The sequence below is a fragment of the Planococcus citri genome, chromosome 2 (assembly GCF_950023065.1).
Source record: "Planococcus citri chromosome 2, ihPlaCitr1.1, whole genome shotgun sequence".
NCBI classification, from domain to species: domain Eukaryota; kingdom Metazoa; phylum Arthropoda; class Insecta; order Hemiptera; family Pseudococcidae; genus Planococcus; species Planococcus citri.
In genome coordinates this window covers 70,617,492-70,633,667 of record NC_088678.1, presented here as the reverse complement: position 1 = coordinate 70,633,667, position 16,176 = coordinate 70,617,492, and the positions used below count along the sequence as shown (strand labels likewise).

At 34.1% G+C, this 16,176-nt stretch overlaps 2 protein-coding genes across 3 annotated transcripts; one reads left to right on the top strand and one right to left on the bottom strand.

Annotated features, from left to right (window-relative positions):
- Nucleotides 1-207: 207 nt before the first annotated feature.
- Nucleotides 208-9,228, bottom strand: LOC135837497 (uncharacterized). 2 transcript variants are annotated; one of them, XM_065352797.1, is made up of 2 exons: nt 9,142-9,228; nt 208-2,226 (listed from the first exon to the last, which is right to left on the bottom strand). In XM_065352797.1, the coding sequence occupies exon 2, from the start codon at nt 1,982-1,984 to the stop codon at nt 401-403; it is 1,584 nt and encodes a 527-aa protein (XP_065208869.1). In that variant the 5' UTR covers nt 1,985-2,226; nt 9,142-9,228; the 3' UTR covers nt 208-400. The 2 variants fall into 2 exon arrangements, with proteins under 2 accessions (XP_065208869.1, XP_065208868.1); XM_065352796.1 differs by lacking the exon at nt 9,142-9,228 and adding an exon at nt 7,271-7,745.
- A 144-nt stretch (nt 9,229-9,372) lies between these two features.
- LOC135837498 (uncharacterized) lies at nt 9,373-15,008 on the top strand. The gene is made up of 3 exons (XM_065352798.1): nt 9,373-9,612; nt 10,048-10,321; nt 13,083-15,008. The coding sequence occupies exons 1-3, from the start codon at nt 9,519-9,521 to the stop codon at nt 14,221-14,223; spliced, it is 1,509 nt and encodes a 502-aa protein (XP_065208870.1). The 5' UTR covers nt 9,373-9,518; the 3' UTR covers nt 14,224-15,008.
- The last annotated feature ends 1,168 nt before the right edge of the window (nt 15,009-16,176 follow it).

Genomic DNA, 16,176 nt, shown 5'->3' with positions numbered 1-16,176 from the left:
TTATGTATGAACGCAATTTTCTGATTTCTGAGTAAAAATTGCCAAAAACGGATTTATTGTTTCACTGCTTTTGATAAATTATTTCATAGTTTTTTGCATTCTAGGAATATTAATTCAAAATATTTATTATACCTAGAAACATTCTAGAACAAAAAGTACCGAAAAATAAATGTATAATTGAAGTGGAAAATAGAAAAAAAAAACAAATCGTGTCAAAAATCTATTTTTACATCGAGGGTGAGTGGAGAAGATTGGAATTTCAACAGGCATGTTATACTAATTAACCCTTCGGAGGTTCTCTAGGTCGTTTCTTTAAATACATCTCGGGTTGAAAGTCTTTTGATTCCAGTTCCCATACTGGCTATACCTTAGGTATTTATAGGTCTCTATATGGTTCTCATCATAGAAAAACTTTCTTCGCAACATCAATTATAATGTTGCACACAAGAAATGTTTTCCTGAAGATATTGCGATCAGAATTGTAAACTTTACTTATTTCCATTACTGTACTTTCTGCAACTTTTTCATCAAATGGAGTAATCCAGAGTATAATTTTAGCCAACAATCCTTCGATTCCTTTTCGAGATTTTATTGACCTTTCTCCACCACATGACTGTAGTTCTGTGCCAATTTCGTCCACGAAGACTGGATTTGGAATATTCTTGTGCATTCTATCGAGCACGACAACCGTATACCATCGTTCGAACAGAGTTATTCGAATTTCTTCATTTGGAATTTTAGCCATAAAGGTATCGATGGCATAACCGGTATAGTGGAATGAATCTTTCACAGCTGTAATGTATCCCATATGACAGAGCACTCCCAGCACCACTTCTGAATCCATCCCATTAAACCCTGTTTCGATATCGTCGTTGGTAACAAATTCCTTAATTCTCATAAGACCACTTTGATCAATATCGTTCAAGATATGTACTGGAAGAACAATGGCTCTAGTTTCATATAACTGGCCAATCTTGTACATGAGATCTTCAAATCGTAATAACTTTACAAATGAATCGATGATATCGCTGCTGTACCAGTACGGATTTAGGGCTGAATTTTCGAAAAATAAACGAACAGAATGCGGATTGAATATCGTGTTCGGGTCGCTTCCCATACTGTGATAGCCTCCGTAAAAGTTGGCTATGTCTTCGTACGAGAACTTGGAGGTCAGTTCTTCGTGTATAGAAAAATATTCCTTTTTCTCTGCCAACGTTAATGAAGTTTTAACTTCTGATGATGAAAATCCGAAAAATTGGTTTAAATTAAATTCGCCCAATATGCTTCTCTGATCGACACAAATGACATCACAGAGACCGGAAACCATTGGAAAGCTCATAACACCGGTAAGAAATATATTATGAACGTAATCATGCGTTTTCAACTTGAACCACCATTCCATCACACTTCTAAAGTAAAATAACCAATTATTAAGTTTATCGCCTTTGTAAATGTATGGTGGTAACAGCAATGAATTATAAGGTGAATCGCATTCGTCAACGATAATCAGCGCTTTACGATGAAAATACTCGGATAGCTTTTCCGCCAAAAACGGTATACTAGGCAACAACTGAATCTCGTTTTCATTTATAGCGTTGAGAAAAAACTTGAATTTAGTTTCGGCGAACGTATCGTTGATAGATTTAAAATATTCGAGCAGATGGACATGTTGTCGAAACGTTTCCCGGATCAAAGTATTCATTTGTCTAAGAAGCTGATCATCGTACACCCCTTTCAACGTGGAAAAATCCATATATATCACAGGATATTCTCCCATGTGATTTTCAACGAATTTTGTTTCTCGGCTGAGCAGAGGACTTGGCACGATATTAATGGTGTCGGTGATCATCCACCGTCCCGAACCAGTAGATTTAGGGTTGAAGATAGGAATCGAACCATTTTTGAAGTAGCAACTTCGGATTAATTCTAAACGTTGTTCGTCCGGTAAAGACGTATCGAGAATTCTTGCGAACAAATGAACCATTTTTGCAATAGTGGTTTTACCAAAACGTCTCGGGTAAATGACTAGTAAGACTTTCGCAGGAGATTTTAATAAATAATGAATAAAACCCGACTTATCGGACCAAAAAGTACTGTTATAAATGAGTTCCACGAAAGAAGAGTCGTCGATCTTCGTGTCAATAACTTCGGTAGAAATTTTCCCGACGGTCTCTTTCCTGCAGATTTGTCCACGTGATAAGAGATCCAGATCCGACGAATCAGGTTCTGCGAAAGATATCATTTCAATTAGAAAATAATTTTAACCTTTTAGAGGGTCTGTAATAGGTGTCCATGTTGGGGATACGAATTGCTTTGAGGAGTGTAATCTGGCACCCTGTTCGATTCATCAAATCGCAATAGAGTTGAGCTTTCGAAGAGAAATAATTTTTAGAGCAGGAAAATAACGTGAAAAAGCGAGAGCGAAAAGGAAAAAATTGACACATAAATTTTTTCATTGAGAATCTGTTCAGATGAACGCCCTATGAACTACCAAAAAAAAAACGAACCCCTTTTTTGGGGCACATAGGGACATTGTGGGGTAGGATCCAAAAAATAAGTTCATAATTGTGCTTGGCGACCTCAGAAACATTCCATTTGATATATAACTCGACTTTTTGATGATTTTTTGAAATTTTGGCCCCCTTGTTGGGGCACAGAGGGACATTGGGGGGTGCGACCCAAAAAATAAGTTCATATTCGTACTTGGCGACCTCGAAAACATACCATTCGATTTATCACTCGACTTTTCACGATTTTTCAAAATTTTAACCCCCTTTTCGGGGCACAGAGAGGCTTCGAGGAGTTGGACCCCCCCCCCCCCCCATAAGTTGGTATTCGTATTCAGCGACCTCGAAAACATACTATTCGATTTATCGCATGTCCAGATTGGTTTTTCAAATATATGATTCAGTTGTGCGTTACTTGAAAAATCAAGCACCCCCACCAACCCCCAGGGAGAATTGAAGACCAATAAATGGTGTTGTGATTAATAGTTGGATAAATAGACTTTGTAAAAAAAATTTGAGCGAAAACGAATGATATAAAGTGGCACCTTTGATCAATTTATTGGACTGACCTTTTTTGAGACACCTACTTTTTTCACCCCTTTTTTCAGACACCCCTCTTGAGGGATGGGTATCGAGCGTAGTATCAAATTGTCAAGAATTTGAAGGGGAACATTTTTAGTCATGGTAATTTTTCTCGTAAACCTGGTATTTTCGGAGTAAATCGCAAAAAACGTGAATCGCAACCGGTTTTAGCCCCCTAAAAAAATTAGCTCCAGGGGTACGAGGTTCAGTTTTTTTTTGGTAGCTCAGGGGGTTCATCTAAACACATTACCGTAGAAAAAATGTATGTGCCAATTTTTTCCTTTTTAAAACCGCTATTTGCCCGCTCTATTTGGGAAAATGAAGGGTTGGAAGTTTTGAAAAAACCGAAATCCTTCATTTCTCCAACAAAACAATCTAAATATGAGTGAGGAAATTTTCTTCAAAAATAATTCAACAACACAAAAGCAGCACTTTTTGAAAACATTCCTTCAAAATCAATAAGGAAAAAATCATTAGGTATAACGATTGTTTAAAAAAGTCATCTGACATTTCCCAAGTTGACCAAAAATAAAAACTTGATGAGAAAAATGCCTTTGTCCACGAAATGAAGAATGAAACAAAAATCTAGATCTCAAACAGAGGATTTTTCATCAAGTCATGAAATCCTGTTAGAAATCCACTCAAATCGGTCTGAAATACCGACAGAAAGCTTGACGAAATTGAAAGCTTTGTGGTGGGGGTATTTTGGATTGAAGCGATACTCGTAGCAGAGAATTTTTTTTCATTTTGGAATTTTTTTTCTTTCTCAAAAATTTGATTCACTTGAAAAACAGAAAATTGACTCCTCCTCTATTTCTATTTTGGGTCATTCCACGTCAATCGGACCAAGAAGTGGTAGGTGGGTTCGCCGATTTTTTTGAAATTTTTCCTGTGGAAAGACCTTCCAAAGTGATGACCAATGGCGCAAATCGCAGCCCTCTAGCCCATTTTTAACGGCAGCTAGGGGGTGTCAAAGTTTTCGGTGATCCTAAAATACCATCCATTTCAGCAGCGGATTACTCGATAACCGCGATACCTATTAAAATGGAACTTTTTCCGATAGTTAGGGGTTTTAAAAGGCTTTTTGGTGATATCATAAAAATCAGTGTTGCCACTTTTTTTCGTACGAAAAATTAGCTGAAAAAGTTTCAAAACGTAGTTTTTATATCGTTCCGACTCTCAAAAATTCTGAAAAAAATATATTATGGACAACTTTTTATGCTGAACAACATATCAAAAAATTGGGATGGTAACTTGGCACAAAGTCAATTTAATAAAATTTAAAGTTTGCGTAAAAATGCGATTTTTTTATTTAAAACATGAAAACAAGTTTTGAAAGGTAAAGTTGACCCATTTGACCCTTATTTTTACGTATCTGTTGAAAAAGTTGAAAAAACCCTTTCACTCGATGAAATAAACTCCTCACAAGAAAATCAAAATTCGAAAAAATTCAATTTTCAATTTCAAACATCAAAAAAAGTTTAAATTTATTCAGTTGTCTTATATTGACCTCTTTCTGACGTATTTCATGAAAAAGTTGATAAAAATTACACTCACAACAAAAAAATAAAAATTCGTTCATTTTTTGAATCTTTTCGAATTTTGATTTTTTTGTGAGGAGTTCATTTCATCGAGTGAAAGGGTTTTTTCAACTTTTTCAACAGATACGTAAAAATAGGGGTCAAATGGGTCAACTTTACCTATCAAAACTTGTTTTCATGTTTTAAATAAAAAAATCGCATTTTTTCGCAAACTTTAAATTTTATTAAATCGACTTTGTGCCAAGTTACCATCCCAATTTTTTGATATGTTGTTCAGCATGAAAAGTTGTCCATAATATATTTTTTTCAGAATTTTTGAGAGTCGCAACGATATAAAAACTACGTTTTGAAACTTTTTCAGCTAATTTTTTGTACGAAAAAAAGTGGCAACACTGATTTTTATGATATCACCAAAAAGCCTTTCAAAACCCCTAACTATCGGGAAAAGTTCCATTTCAATAGGTATCGCGGTTATCGAGTAATCCGCTGCTGAAATGGACGGTATTTTAGGATCACCGAAAACTTTGACACCCCCTGGCTGCCGTTAAAAATGGGCTAGAGGGCTGCGATTTGCGCCATTGGTCATCCCTTTGGAAGGTATTTCCACAGGAAAAATTTCATGAAAATCGGTGAACCCACCTACCACTTCTTGGTCCGATTGACGTGGAATGACCCTTTTACATCAATCAATTATCCCCTCTTTCCCCCTCAATCTTCAACTTTACAACAAATGCACATTTTTTTCTCATTTAAAATTGCCCCCCCCCCTTTTAATGATAGGTATCTACTTCTATAAACATTTCTTGTTCAAATTATCATAACTTGAAATTATGTAAGTACAGTAGCGTGCAAATTGGTTTGGAACAGCAGCAAAATCACATTACTCCACTTTTCAAAACCTCGCTAGAACAATACTGCTAACAATTTTGAAAAAAAAATTACAGGGGGTGACAGCCCTATTCTTTACAAAAATTTTGATGTGTTTGAACCAAAAAAAAATAAGTTTCTAAAAGCTCATAAAAGCTCACTGAAATAAAAATCAGATAATTTTCAGGCTTTTAGTTTTCCGCATTTAGCGGACGAACCGTATGTCCTAGCAAAAATCTGATGACATTATGCTGAAAGAGAATTAAATTCTCTACAATTTCGTTTACACACAGTTTTTGAAGGACGCTCGGATTCCAAGCGGCACGCCTTTAAAGTTTGAGTAAAAAAACGTTGCTGCAACTTTTTTTTTACTAGAAAAACCAACGTTTGCACGCTACTGTAGTTTTTCGCATTTACCGGCCGAACCGTACGTCCTAGCAAAAATCTGATGACATTATGCTGAAAGAGAATTAAATTCTCTACAATTTCATTATCATAAAATTTTTGTAGGACGCTCTGTTTCAAAACTGCACCTCTTTGAAGTTTTAGTAAAAAAAAGTTGGTTTTTTTACTAAAAAAAGTTGCAGCAACGTTTTTTTACTCAAACTTTAAAGGTGTACAGTTTTGAAACCGAGCGTCCTACAAAAATTTTATGTAAACGAAATTGTAGAGAATTTAATTCTCTTTCAGCATAATGTCATCAGATTTTTGCTAGGACGTACGGTTCGTCCGGTAAATGCGGAAAACTAAAACACTAAAAATTTTCTGATTTTTATTTCAGTGAGCTTTTATGAGCTTTAAGAAACTTTTTTTTTTTGGTTCAAACACATCAAAATTTTTGTAAAGGATAGGGCTTTCACCCCCTCTAATTTTTTTTTTTCAAAATTGTTAGCGGTATTGTTGTAGCGAGGTTTTGAAAAGTGGTGTAATGTTGTGATTTTGCTGCTGTCCCAAACTAATTTGCACGCTACTGTAGATAAAACTTGCTAATTTTGATTTATTACAACAGTGAAAGGATTAAAGACAAAACACAGCTAGAAACAAGACCCCTCCCCTCACTAATTTTTCCCCATCCGGCTAATCCTAAACAGCTCCATCTAACATGAGTTTCAATAAAAACCTATTATTATTTCAGCGTTCATTCAATACTGATTTATTTTCAATTCAATTCAATTATAAAATAATCGATATTTGTAATACCTAAAAATAGAAATCAGGCAATTGAAAGAAATTACAAATTCAATTTACTTATAATTTTTACATAAATCAACCCCAAGATATGTTATTAATAGGTACCTATTGAAGAAAAATAACATTTCGATGATATTGAAAGTAAGTGTAAGTATGAGGTAAAAAGATGCCAAAGCAGTGTTACCATTTTTTATCAGTAAAATTATTCGATTAAGAATTCGAAAAATTTGAAAAAAATTCGATTTTTTGTTCTTGTTTTTTTTTTTTTCTAAATCAGGTATTTTATGAAAAGAGATGAACGAAATTGTAGGCATTTTTCTGAAAACTGAAAACTGTTTTTCATAAAAAGGAAGACGAGCGAAATTTTTTTGAAAAACTTGGCTGATGAAATAAATGAATGATAATGAAAGATTCGAAACTGTGGAAAATACCTTGTAACTTTAGGTTGGAATTGTTAAAATACGCGGAAAATATTCGAAAATCCTAGGATTCGTTTTTTTTCCTTCAAATTATTCGAGAACCGAATACGTACATGTTAGGTAACAAAGAATAAAATTTAGTGTAGGTAAAAGGGTACTTTACCATTTATTCCTGGGCGAAAAAACAACGAAAATGAAAACAATAATCCCATAAACGAAGAGATCTTCATTTTCGAAAAAAAAAACAAATTACTTTAGGATACGATCGAGTCGAAGATCCGCAAGTACCTACGCGAAATGTCTATAAGGTTTCAATTCAGTTAAATAACCTATAAGGGCAGTTCCTGTTAAATTTTTCGACTAAAAATGTTCTCATCTACATATGATAAGTTGATAACCTTATAATCAAATACTACACACGATAAGGGCAAGTAAGTATTCATATCTACTGAAGATTGATTAGAAAGAAATAGCACGATTGACGATACTTCGTAGAAAAATTAATTAGTTTTGGTAGATCGTAGATCTCCATTGATAAACAGATGAATTTTCAATCAGATAAGTAAAAGCAAAGTCGTTGTAATCAGGTTGAAAATAATATTCTTACCTATACCTATATTGTCTACGCCTATCTATACAGTTCTCTTCAGAAAATTTGTTCATCTTTTTCCAATTTCCCTCAAGTTTTGAAAAACTTGTTTGAAAATCAGAAATCTATTTTCAAAAACTCGTTACCTCCTTAATTTTGCAGATTACAAGAATTTATTCTTCACTTCGAGGTGCAGTATTTTCTGAATTGAAATAAAATTGATTAGAAGTAGGTACCTACTTGTACCTACAGGGTGCCCAGAAATATCGAGTACCCCAAAGAAAGTTTTTCATTAAAAATATAGGTTGGCAACGTGAAATGGATGTATATGATTGGTGGAATGTTATCTCTCCAGTTCAACAACCAATCATGTGCTATCATTATTATCATTCACTGTGACCAACCAAAGTATTTTGGTAGAAAACTTTTTTAGGGGTACTCGATATTTCTGGGCACCCTGTATACACTCTCAACAACAAACAGGGGTTCATTTTGACCTATCCGGAGTAATTTTTGAAACTCAGGGGATAAATTTAAAACTCACAGAAGACTCTGAAATTCTCTGAAATCAAGTTGTGCCAGAACCCCCTTTCCTCCTCCACAAAAAAAATAAAAATGAAAGAAATCTGGTTTACTCAAACTATTTTTGCGCCAGAAATTCCCTTTTCAACCCCCCCCCCTCCCCCCGTCACCCATGTTTTTTGTTTTCTTGTGAGAAGCCTCGTAAATTTAAAAAAAAATCATTTCGGGTCAAAACAACCCTTCAGAATAATCTTCTTTTCGAAAAAAAAATTCCAGCCTCCGCCAATATTATTTCTGTGTCAGTTTTTATCTTTGTATGTTGCGGTTTTTCCATTCATTCTACCTATTGTAAATACGATATTTACGATCTACATACGTAATTATCAGATATTTTACATCACTCGTGAATTATTACGTAATCTTCCGGACAATCGAACGCATTATGAATGAGTAAATGAGATTACGAAGCCAAAGGTGCAAGCAGCTATCATATTCAAACGTCAATGCCACTTGATGCGAATGAAAGGAAATACGATTGTTATGACAGAAGAGAGGAGTGAGGTCAATGGATTTAGGTAGGTACTGTACAATTACTACAGATTCCAACTTATGAGGAGGGTAACGCGATCCCTCGAAAGGCGAATACAGCTGAAGTCGTTTATGTTCACTTGTCCAGTCAAAAAAAAATGTCAATGAGAGAGAATGAGAGAGAGAGAAACCCCACAAAAAAACATCGAAAGCCCTTATCACGAGATGCAAAACACTGCACTGTATAAAAATCGACTCACTAATTTCTTTTTTTTTTCAATCCAAAATAATTATGACCGATAAGATAAAAAACATTTAAACCAAAACCACACCGAATAAAACCGATACCTAATTTAATTTGTTGACGAAATAATTAAAATTAAAATTTCACTCACCCGTTTCGGTTTTCCATGAACATGAAGCACACGTAATAACTATGTAAACACGAAACGAGGTTCAACGTCATCAAATCAAACGGAAAAATATTTTTTAATTAGGTGCGAACAAAATAGACGCATATATTACGAGAAAGAATCAGATAAGTTACGATTTCTTAATAAGTGAATAGGTTGGGTCCAACGAGGTGAAATAAATACATAGGTACGAGAACAACAAACGATAAAATAATATTCAAATTACGTGAGATTTAAAGCTAGTTTGGTCAATCGCGTAAATACATCGAAACAGTACACACTGGAAATTTTTCAACGAGCAAATAGTGAAATTTCACACTTAAGTATACAAAAAATACATTTATTTCAAATTTTCAATAATGAAGTGGCACTTGTGTTCTTCGAAAGAAAACATTGAAACGGAGCATGTTCCTGTTGAAGCAATTAGAAGACAGCTGATAACATTACTTCCAGGTTAGTTCATTTTTTTTTTACGAGTCAACCAGACGTTGATTTGATAATTTATATAGGCTTTCGAGGTCAAGTGTGCCATGAGGCATACAACCTTAGTTCACAATTTTAAAAAAATTCTAATTTTTGATTTCCAAGAAAAAAAATAATAAAACACGAGCAGTGAAAAAAAGTTACATTTATAAGATAGATATTATAGGTATAATTTTAAAAAACAAAATTTCTAGGAAAATAAAAAAAGTCAAAATGGTGCATTTCTCAAAATTAGATATTTTTGAAAAATTAAAAAATTTGAAAAAAAACGTTCAATCTGCAAATTGAAATAATTGAACACGTCAAAAGTAATTTTCAGTGCACCCCCCCCCCCCCTTCCCTAAAAAATGAAGTAGGTAACTTTTACCACTAATAATTATTTTATGGGACCACTTTTTTTCACAGTTAACATGAACGCTTTTATGATGGGATGTGCCATCGGCTGGCTCCCAGTCGCTATTTATTTCCTGGGTGGTGGAGAAGAGCAAGTCGCATGCTCGGTATGCAATCTGATCGCATCTTTCAACCAATTTGGAAAACTCGTATTCGCTATCCCTGGTGGAATGGTTGTGGATGAATATGGCAGGAAGAAAGTTACCATCGGAATCGCCTTCTTGAATTTCTTCTCTTGGTTGGGAATTACGATGTGGACTACGCCATCGGCACACTACATTGGACAGTGAGTATAAGCAAGACGATGGAAGTCTTGACGTCTTAATTTTGGGTAAATCCCAAAAAATTACAGAAAAACCTTCACCTTTTAGAGATTTCCCGGAGGAAATTACTCGTAACACATGAGGTGGACAGTTTTGGGTCCAGAGAAGAATAAGGACATTGAAGGCCAATCGAAATAGATCGAAAAACGAGTAAAATGCATAATTTTTTCTAATTAAGGTATCTCAAATTGCAATAAAATAAAGAAAAATAAAGACTCTATTGTCGCAGAATCGGACATTTAATCGAATCTCGAAAAAAAAGAGCGTTGACAATAACGTATTCCCACCAAGACTATGATAAAAAATGACCAAAAGGCAAAATGTCATCGATTTACCTAAAAACATTTAATTTGCTGCAGAACAAATAAAACAAAAAAAAATCAAACTTCAAACTAGACCCCAAAAAAAGAAAAATAGAGAGACTTTGCACTTTCGTAGATCTCGAGGTTGCTGATTTCAAACATTCGAATTCATTTTTCGAACCGTCCTTTCTCCTCTTTACACGATAAAGTCGATCCTAAAAAAAAACTCAACGGGTAAGACTTGAAATCAAGGAATTCTCAAAAAAATTTCCCAAAAACTTCTTCGGAATTTTTTGAGAAAGGGATCTTACGAGGAAGAACAGGATCGGTTTGAAAAATGCATTTAATATTTTGAAGTCACAGAATCTGAAATTTCAAAATAGCACAGGTCAGATCACTTTTTCGATTGAGTGAAACGTGGGAATTTACAAAAAGGTAATTTTTGAAGTTCTAAATCAACAACTTTGAAATCTCAACAAATCATAAGCCATGTTCATGTCTCATGTCACACGAATTTTCCAATATCTACGTTTGAAATTCTATTCAGAGCCTATTCTAAGACTCGGATGGCTCGGATCAAAAAAGTAAGGTGAAATTCAAAATCAGTGTTATCAAAAACATTATCAACGATATGTCACATGATATTTTGATTTTTTTTTCAAAATTGACCAAAATTGAGGAGGGAGGCTATTCAGATCTACTTACTTAATGAAAAAAATTCCACTCGAAAGTGAGTTTAAAAAAATAGGTTTCATCAAAGTTGGGAGCATCAAAAAATCTACATCCACAGCATAAAGAAGTTTGTTCTACGTTCGTTGAAGCAAGGTCCATTCGAATTTCGAGGTCACCCCCCCCCCCCCCCCGAATTTCGAGAAGGTAAAACTGATCTGCTGTAGAATTATACTCAAAAGTGACCTTGTGACCTATCAAAATGAGTTGAAAATTCGTGAGAAATTCAAATATTTCAACGAAAATGTTTCTTGAGCAACTCTGAAGAATTTCAAGCTCGATATTGAGTCATGATTTTTGAGAATTTTCAAAAAGGTGTCATGTGACCTATCTAAATGAGTTGAAATTTTGTGAGAAATTCAAAATTTTCACGAAAATGTTTCATCAGCGCTTTTGAAGAATTTTAAGCCCGAAATTAGGTTCTGATTATTGAAACTCTTGTAAAAGTGCCATGCAACCTATCAAAATAGAATGTCAAGAGAAATCCAAATAATTATTTCAACAAAAATATTTTTCGAGCGTTTTGAAAAAATTTCAAGCCCAAAATTGGGTCGTGATTTTCGGGATTTTTCAAGAAAGCTGTCTGGCAATCTATCAAAATGAGTTAAAATTTTGCAAGAAATTTGAATATTTCAACGAAAATGCTTTATCAGCATTACCGAAGACTTTCTAGTCCAAAATTGAGTCATGAATTTTGGAATTTTTGAAAAAGTGTCGCGTTACCTATAAAAATGAGTTAAAATTTTGTCAGAAAATCAAAAATTTCCATCAATGCTTTTTTTGAACATTTTTGAAGAATTTTGAGCCCAAAATCATGTAAATTTTTCGAGTAGGACCCAACAACTTGAATCATGACTCAATTTTGAGCTGAAAATTCTTAAAAATCTGATTTAAAAAGTTTTGATGAAAATTTTCAATTTCAAGCCAAAATTTTAACCCATTTTGACAAGTTATCCTTTGTTTTGACAATCCCTGTAGCATGACTCAATTTTGGGCTCAAAATTCTTGGGAAATGCTCAAAAACCCTTTTCATTTAAATATCTGATTTTTTCGCGAAATTTTAACCCATTTTGAAAGGTCGCATGACACCTTCTTGGAAAATTGCCAAAAATTATGACCCAACCTTGGAAAAAATTTGCGGCCAGAAACATTTTGAAACTTGAAGGTTTTCAGGTTCAATTCCCTCCCTCCCCCCTTGGGCAATCGAAAAACTTCAAAAAACGTCTTTTTTGTAATATTAGACCCACACCCACAAAAACTCAATTTGAATTTTTTGGGCAGCAAAAATTTCATTCAAAATTGATTTAGGCTATAATGCACTTTTAGCCAATTGGACTGTGCCTGTAGCCTACAAAATTGAACTTTTTCGGAAAACAAATCAACTAATATCTTCTTCGCTTTATAAAACAGCATAAACAAAAAATTCTTAAGCTTTTGCCCCAAAGATCTCTGTATTTGTACCATTTTTTCAAGCAACACAAAATTACAATTTTTTTCGAAATTTTTTCTTTTTTTCTGCTCCGTCATAAGTGAAGATTGGGTTCATGAATTCTTCTTTTCGTGAAAAATGTATAGGTACCCACTTTGCCTTTCTTTTTAGTTTTTTTTTCGAATTGTTACTCAAACAATGTTTTTTTTGGTTTCTTTTTCGAGTTCCTTGATTTTAACTGATACGTATTCTTGAAATTTCCAGATTCGCTCTCGGAATAGGCCAAGCACTCACACAAGAAGCCTGCCTGATCATCATAGGTGAAACAGCCTCGCCCGCCATACGAGGCCAACTAAGCAGCGTGTACCAAATTTTCCTATCCATCGGCGTAATCTTACCAGCAGTCCTGAGCGTATTTTGTTCATCCATCGACACGATCAACGAGATAATCACATTCGCTTCATTCATCAGCCTTCTCACGATGGTCATCGCGACCGAAACATCTAATTTTTTAATCAGCAAATCGAAATTAAATCAAGCTAGACTACATTTAACTAGAATAAGACAAGGTTACTCGTTCGGTAAAATCAATTCCGAATTTGAAAGCTTGAAAAAATACATAGAAAATGAGAAAGCACGTAAAAGCCAACTAGACTGGTGGAATTTCCTCCAACTGAAAAGTGTCTGGCAACCTTTATTCATATGCATCTTGATCAAGTTCTTTACAGCTGGAACAGGAAGAAATTTATTCACCACTTACGTCACCAGTATATTTTCATCAAACGGTTCCATACCGAAGAAATTCTATCCTTTAATTATGCAAATCATCATGCTTCTCATCAACGTTATCACCACTTTCTATATAGATGTATTTCCTCGCCGCACGTTATTCATATTTGGCGCTCTTTTTGTCGCCATTTCAAACGCTTTTTCCGCTCTAATGAGTTATTTTTATATCGAAAGCAATCAAGATATCTTCAATTGGTTATTCCTGTTGGGGAATTTTTCATATTTGCTGTTTTTCAACGGCACAGTACAGCCAATAAATAGCATAATCAGAACCGAGTTGTTCCCTCAAGCGGTCAAAGGATTAGGAGGATCTCTCAGCATCATAAGTCAGGCCATTTCCACCATAATTACGTTCCAAATATTCAACATAATCGACGAATATTTCCAACTGTACCATTTGTACGCTGTATTGACCGCATATTCGGTCATATTGTGCATCATTGTGTATCTATATCTGCCCGAAAGTCGAGGATCAACTTTGGTTGACATTCAGTCGAAATTTCAAAACGGTTCTTTACCATATGATGCGGTAATTACTGACGTAGATGGATGCAGATGTGATAAATATACGAGTTGCGTGAGCAAGATGCTCGGTACGACGTATAACTCAGTTTAGGTAGCTCAAAGGAGAAAAATAGCGACGTTCGCTATCAATTTATTCAAAATTATGAAGAGAAATATCTCAATATCGCATTATATTGGTGAAAAAAGAGGATGATACACAGAACAAGACGAGGAAGCACAGATACGAGTACATACTTGAGGGTACCTCTTTGAGGAAGAATTTTTAGGATACATGAATTCAAATTTGATTATTGGAAATCGAGGCGATTAAAATATTGTATAAAATGAAGAAAAAACCAGCTGACACAATTTCCACCTTGCAGGTAGTTGATGTTATGGCAGTATCGATGAAATTTTGAAAAATTTCAAAGTAAACCGATCTATTTCCTCGCCTTTGTCGAATTGAAGGATACTTTGAAGTTGAAGAAAAAGCAAAAGAACGTGAAATTATATTTTGAGTATCGAAATTCCATCCTTCAAATCTTTCATCTTTTTTCAGCACCAAAGACGATTGAAAAATACCTACCTAATCGAATATTCTCCAAAAAAATGTACAGTTAGTAAAGGAAAATGTAGCAAATTGGTGGAATAGCAGTTGCTGTAAATATTAAGCTGTAAGAATATAGGCGTATGAAGATAATTTGAAAGTAAAAAGAATTGATGATAAACTCAAAGAATTCAATAATTTGTAAATATGTACTAATTTTTAGAGCCTATAAATTCTGAGACCTATCTGGTGAAGAATTTTTTGAAAACAGTGGCAAACTGGTACAATTAAGGACAGCCACTTTACTGTTATTATTAAAATTAAGTGAAAATATATGCGTTATAATCACAGTGTATCTTTTTATTCTTTATGAAAACAGAAGTCGAATTGATAAATCTCATTAAAATAGTTACCTATCAAAAGACATAGATTCTCGATTGCACATAATACCTTTTACTGTAAATTTTTTAGCCTCAAAAATAGCTCAAAATTCATATCCAAGTACCATAAAAATGATTTTAAAAATTTTCAATTCAGAAGAGACTTGTAATCATATTATGAGAGTTGAATTTTTAGGGTTTTAAATCGACTCTATTACACGAATCCTTCCAAATCCACTCCTAATAATTTTTAAAATGATAATATTTTTTTCATTTAATTAGGTCCTTGAAATCGCTAATTTCGGCTACCTAATTGTCTCGTAGGTACTTACATCACCATTTCCGTGAACTTTCAAAACTGGATCAACTAATTAGAATCCGATGATCGAGGTACCAACACATAAAAATTCGCAATGCGTGAATATCATTCAGATAAAACAATTAATACGATACTCTTTCGATAAAAGATCACCAATTCTCATTAATTAAAAAAAAAGAAAAAAGAAAAGCAGAGGCCAAGTCAATAATTATTATTAGAAGACATTCTCAAAAATGGTTCAAAATTCATAAAACAACAGAATACGAGTAAAAAATTAACTCGAAAAAGTTTTTATAATAAATTTTGTACCCAGTTTTCAAGAGAAAAATTGTTTCTGAATTTTTTTGAGAGAGAGAGAGAGTTTATACGTAATTGAACTAAATTGAACACTACAAACTTGTTATGTACGAGCAACTGATCAAGATATAGAGAAGGGTCATTCTGTGGCAGGACACTCTGTATGAATGGTCCACGAAAAGAACAAGGTAAGTTCGGATATTTTTTTCAGTCATTTTGATCAAAAACGTGACACAGAAAAATCTCTGGGGAGGGGGTAGAAGAATCGGAGCAGAAACGAAAATTTTTCTAAATTAATGATAGGTATGGCAGTAAAAATGCATGTCTTCGAACCTTTTCAATCCAGTTTTGAACTGTTTTAGCCCAAAAATGAAGTCCAACTTTGCAAAGGGCGAGCCAAAACGCAAAATTTTCAAAATTACGATCGACTCATCTGGTTTTTTTGTTGCATAATTTTTCTTAAAGTCCTTTTTTTTTAGGAACGTGGACACTTTTTTAGAAAAAATGAATAATGCACCATGT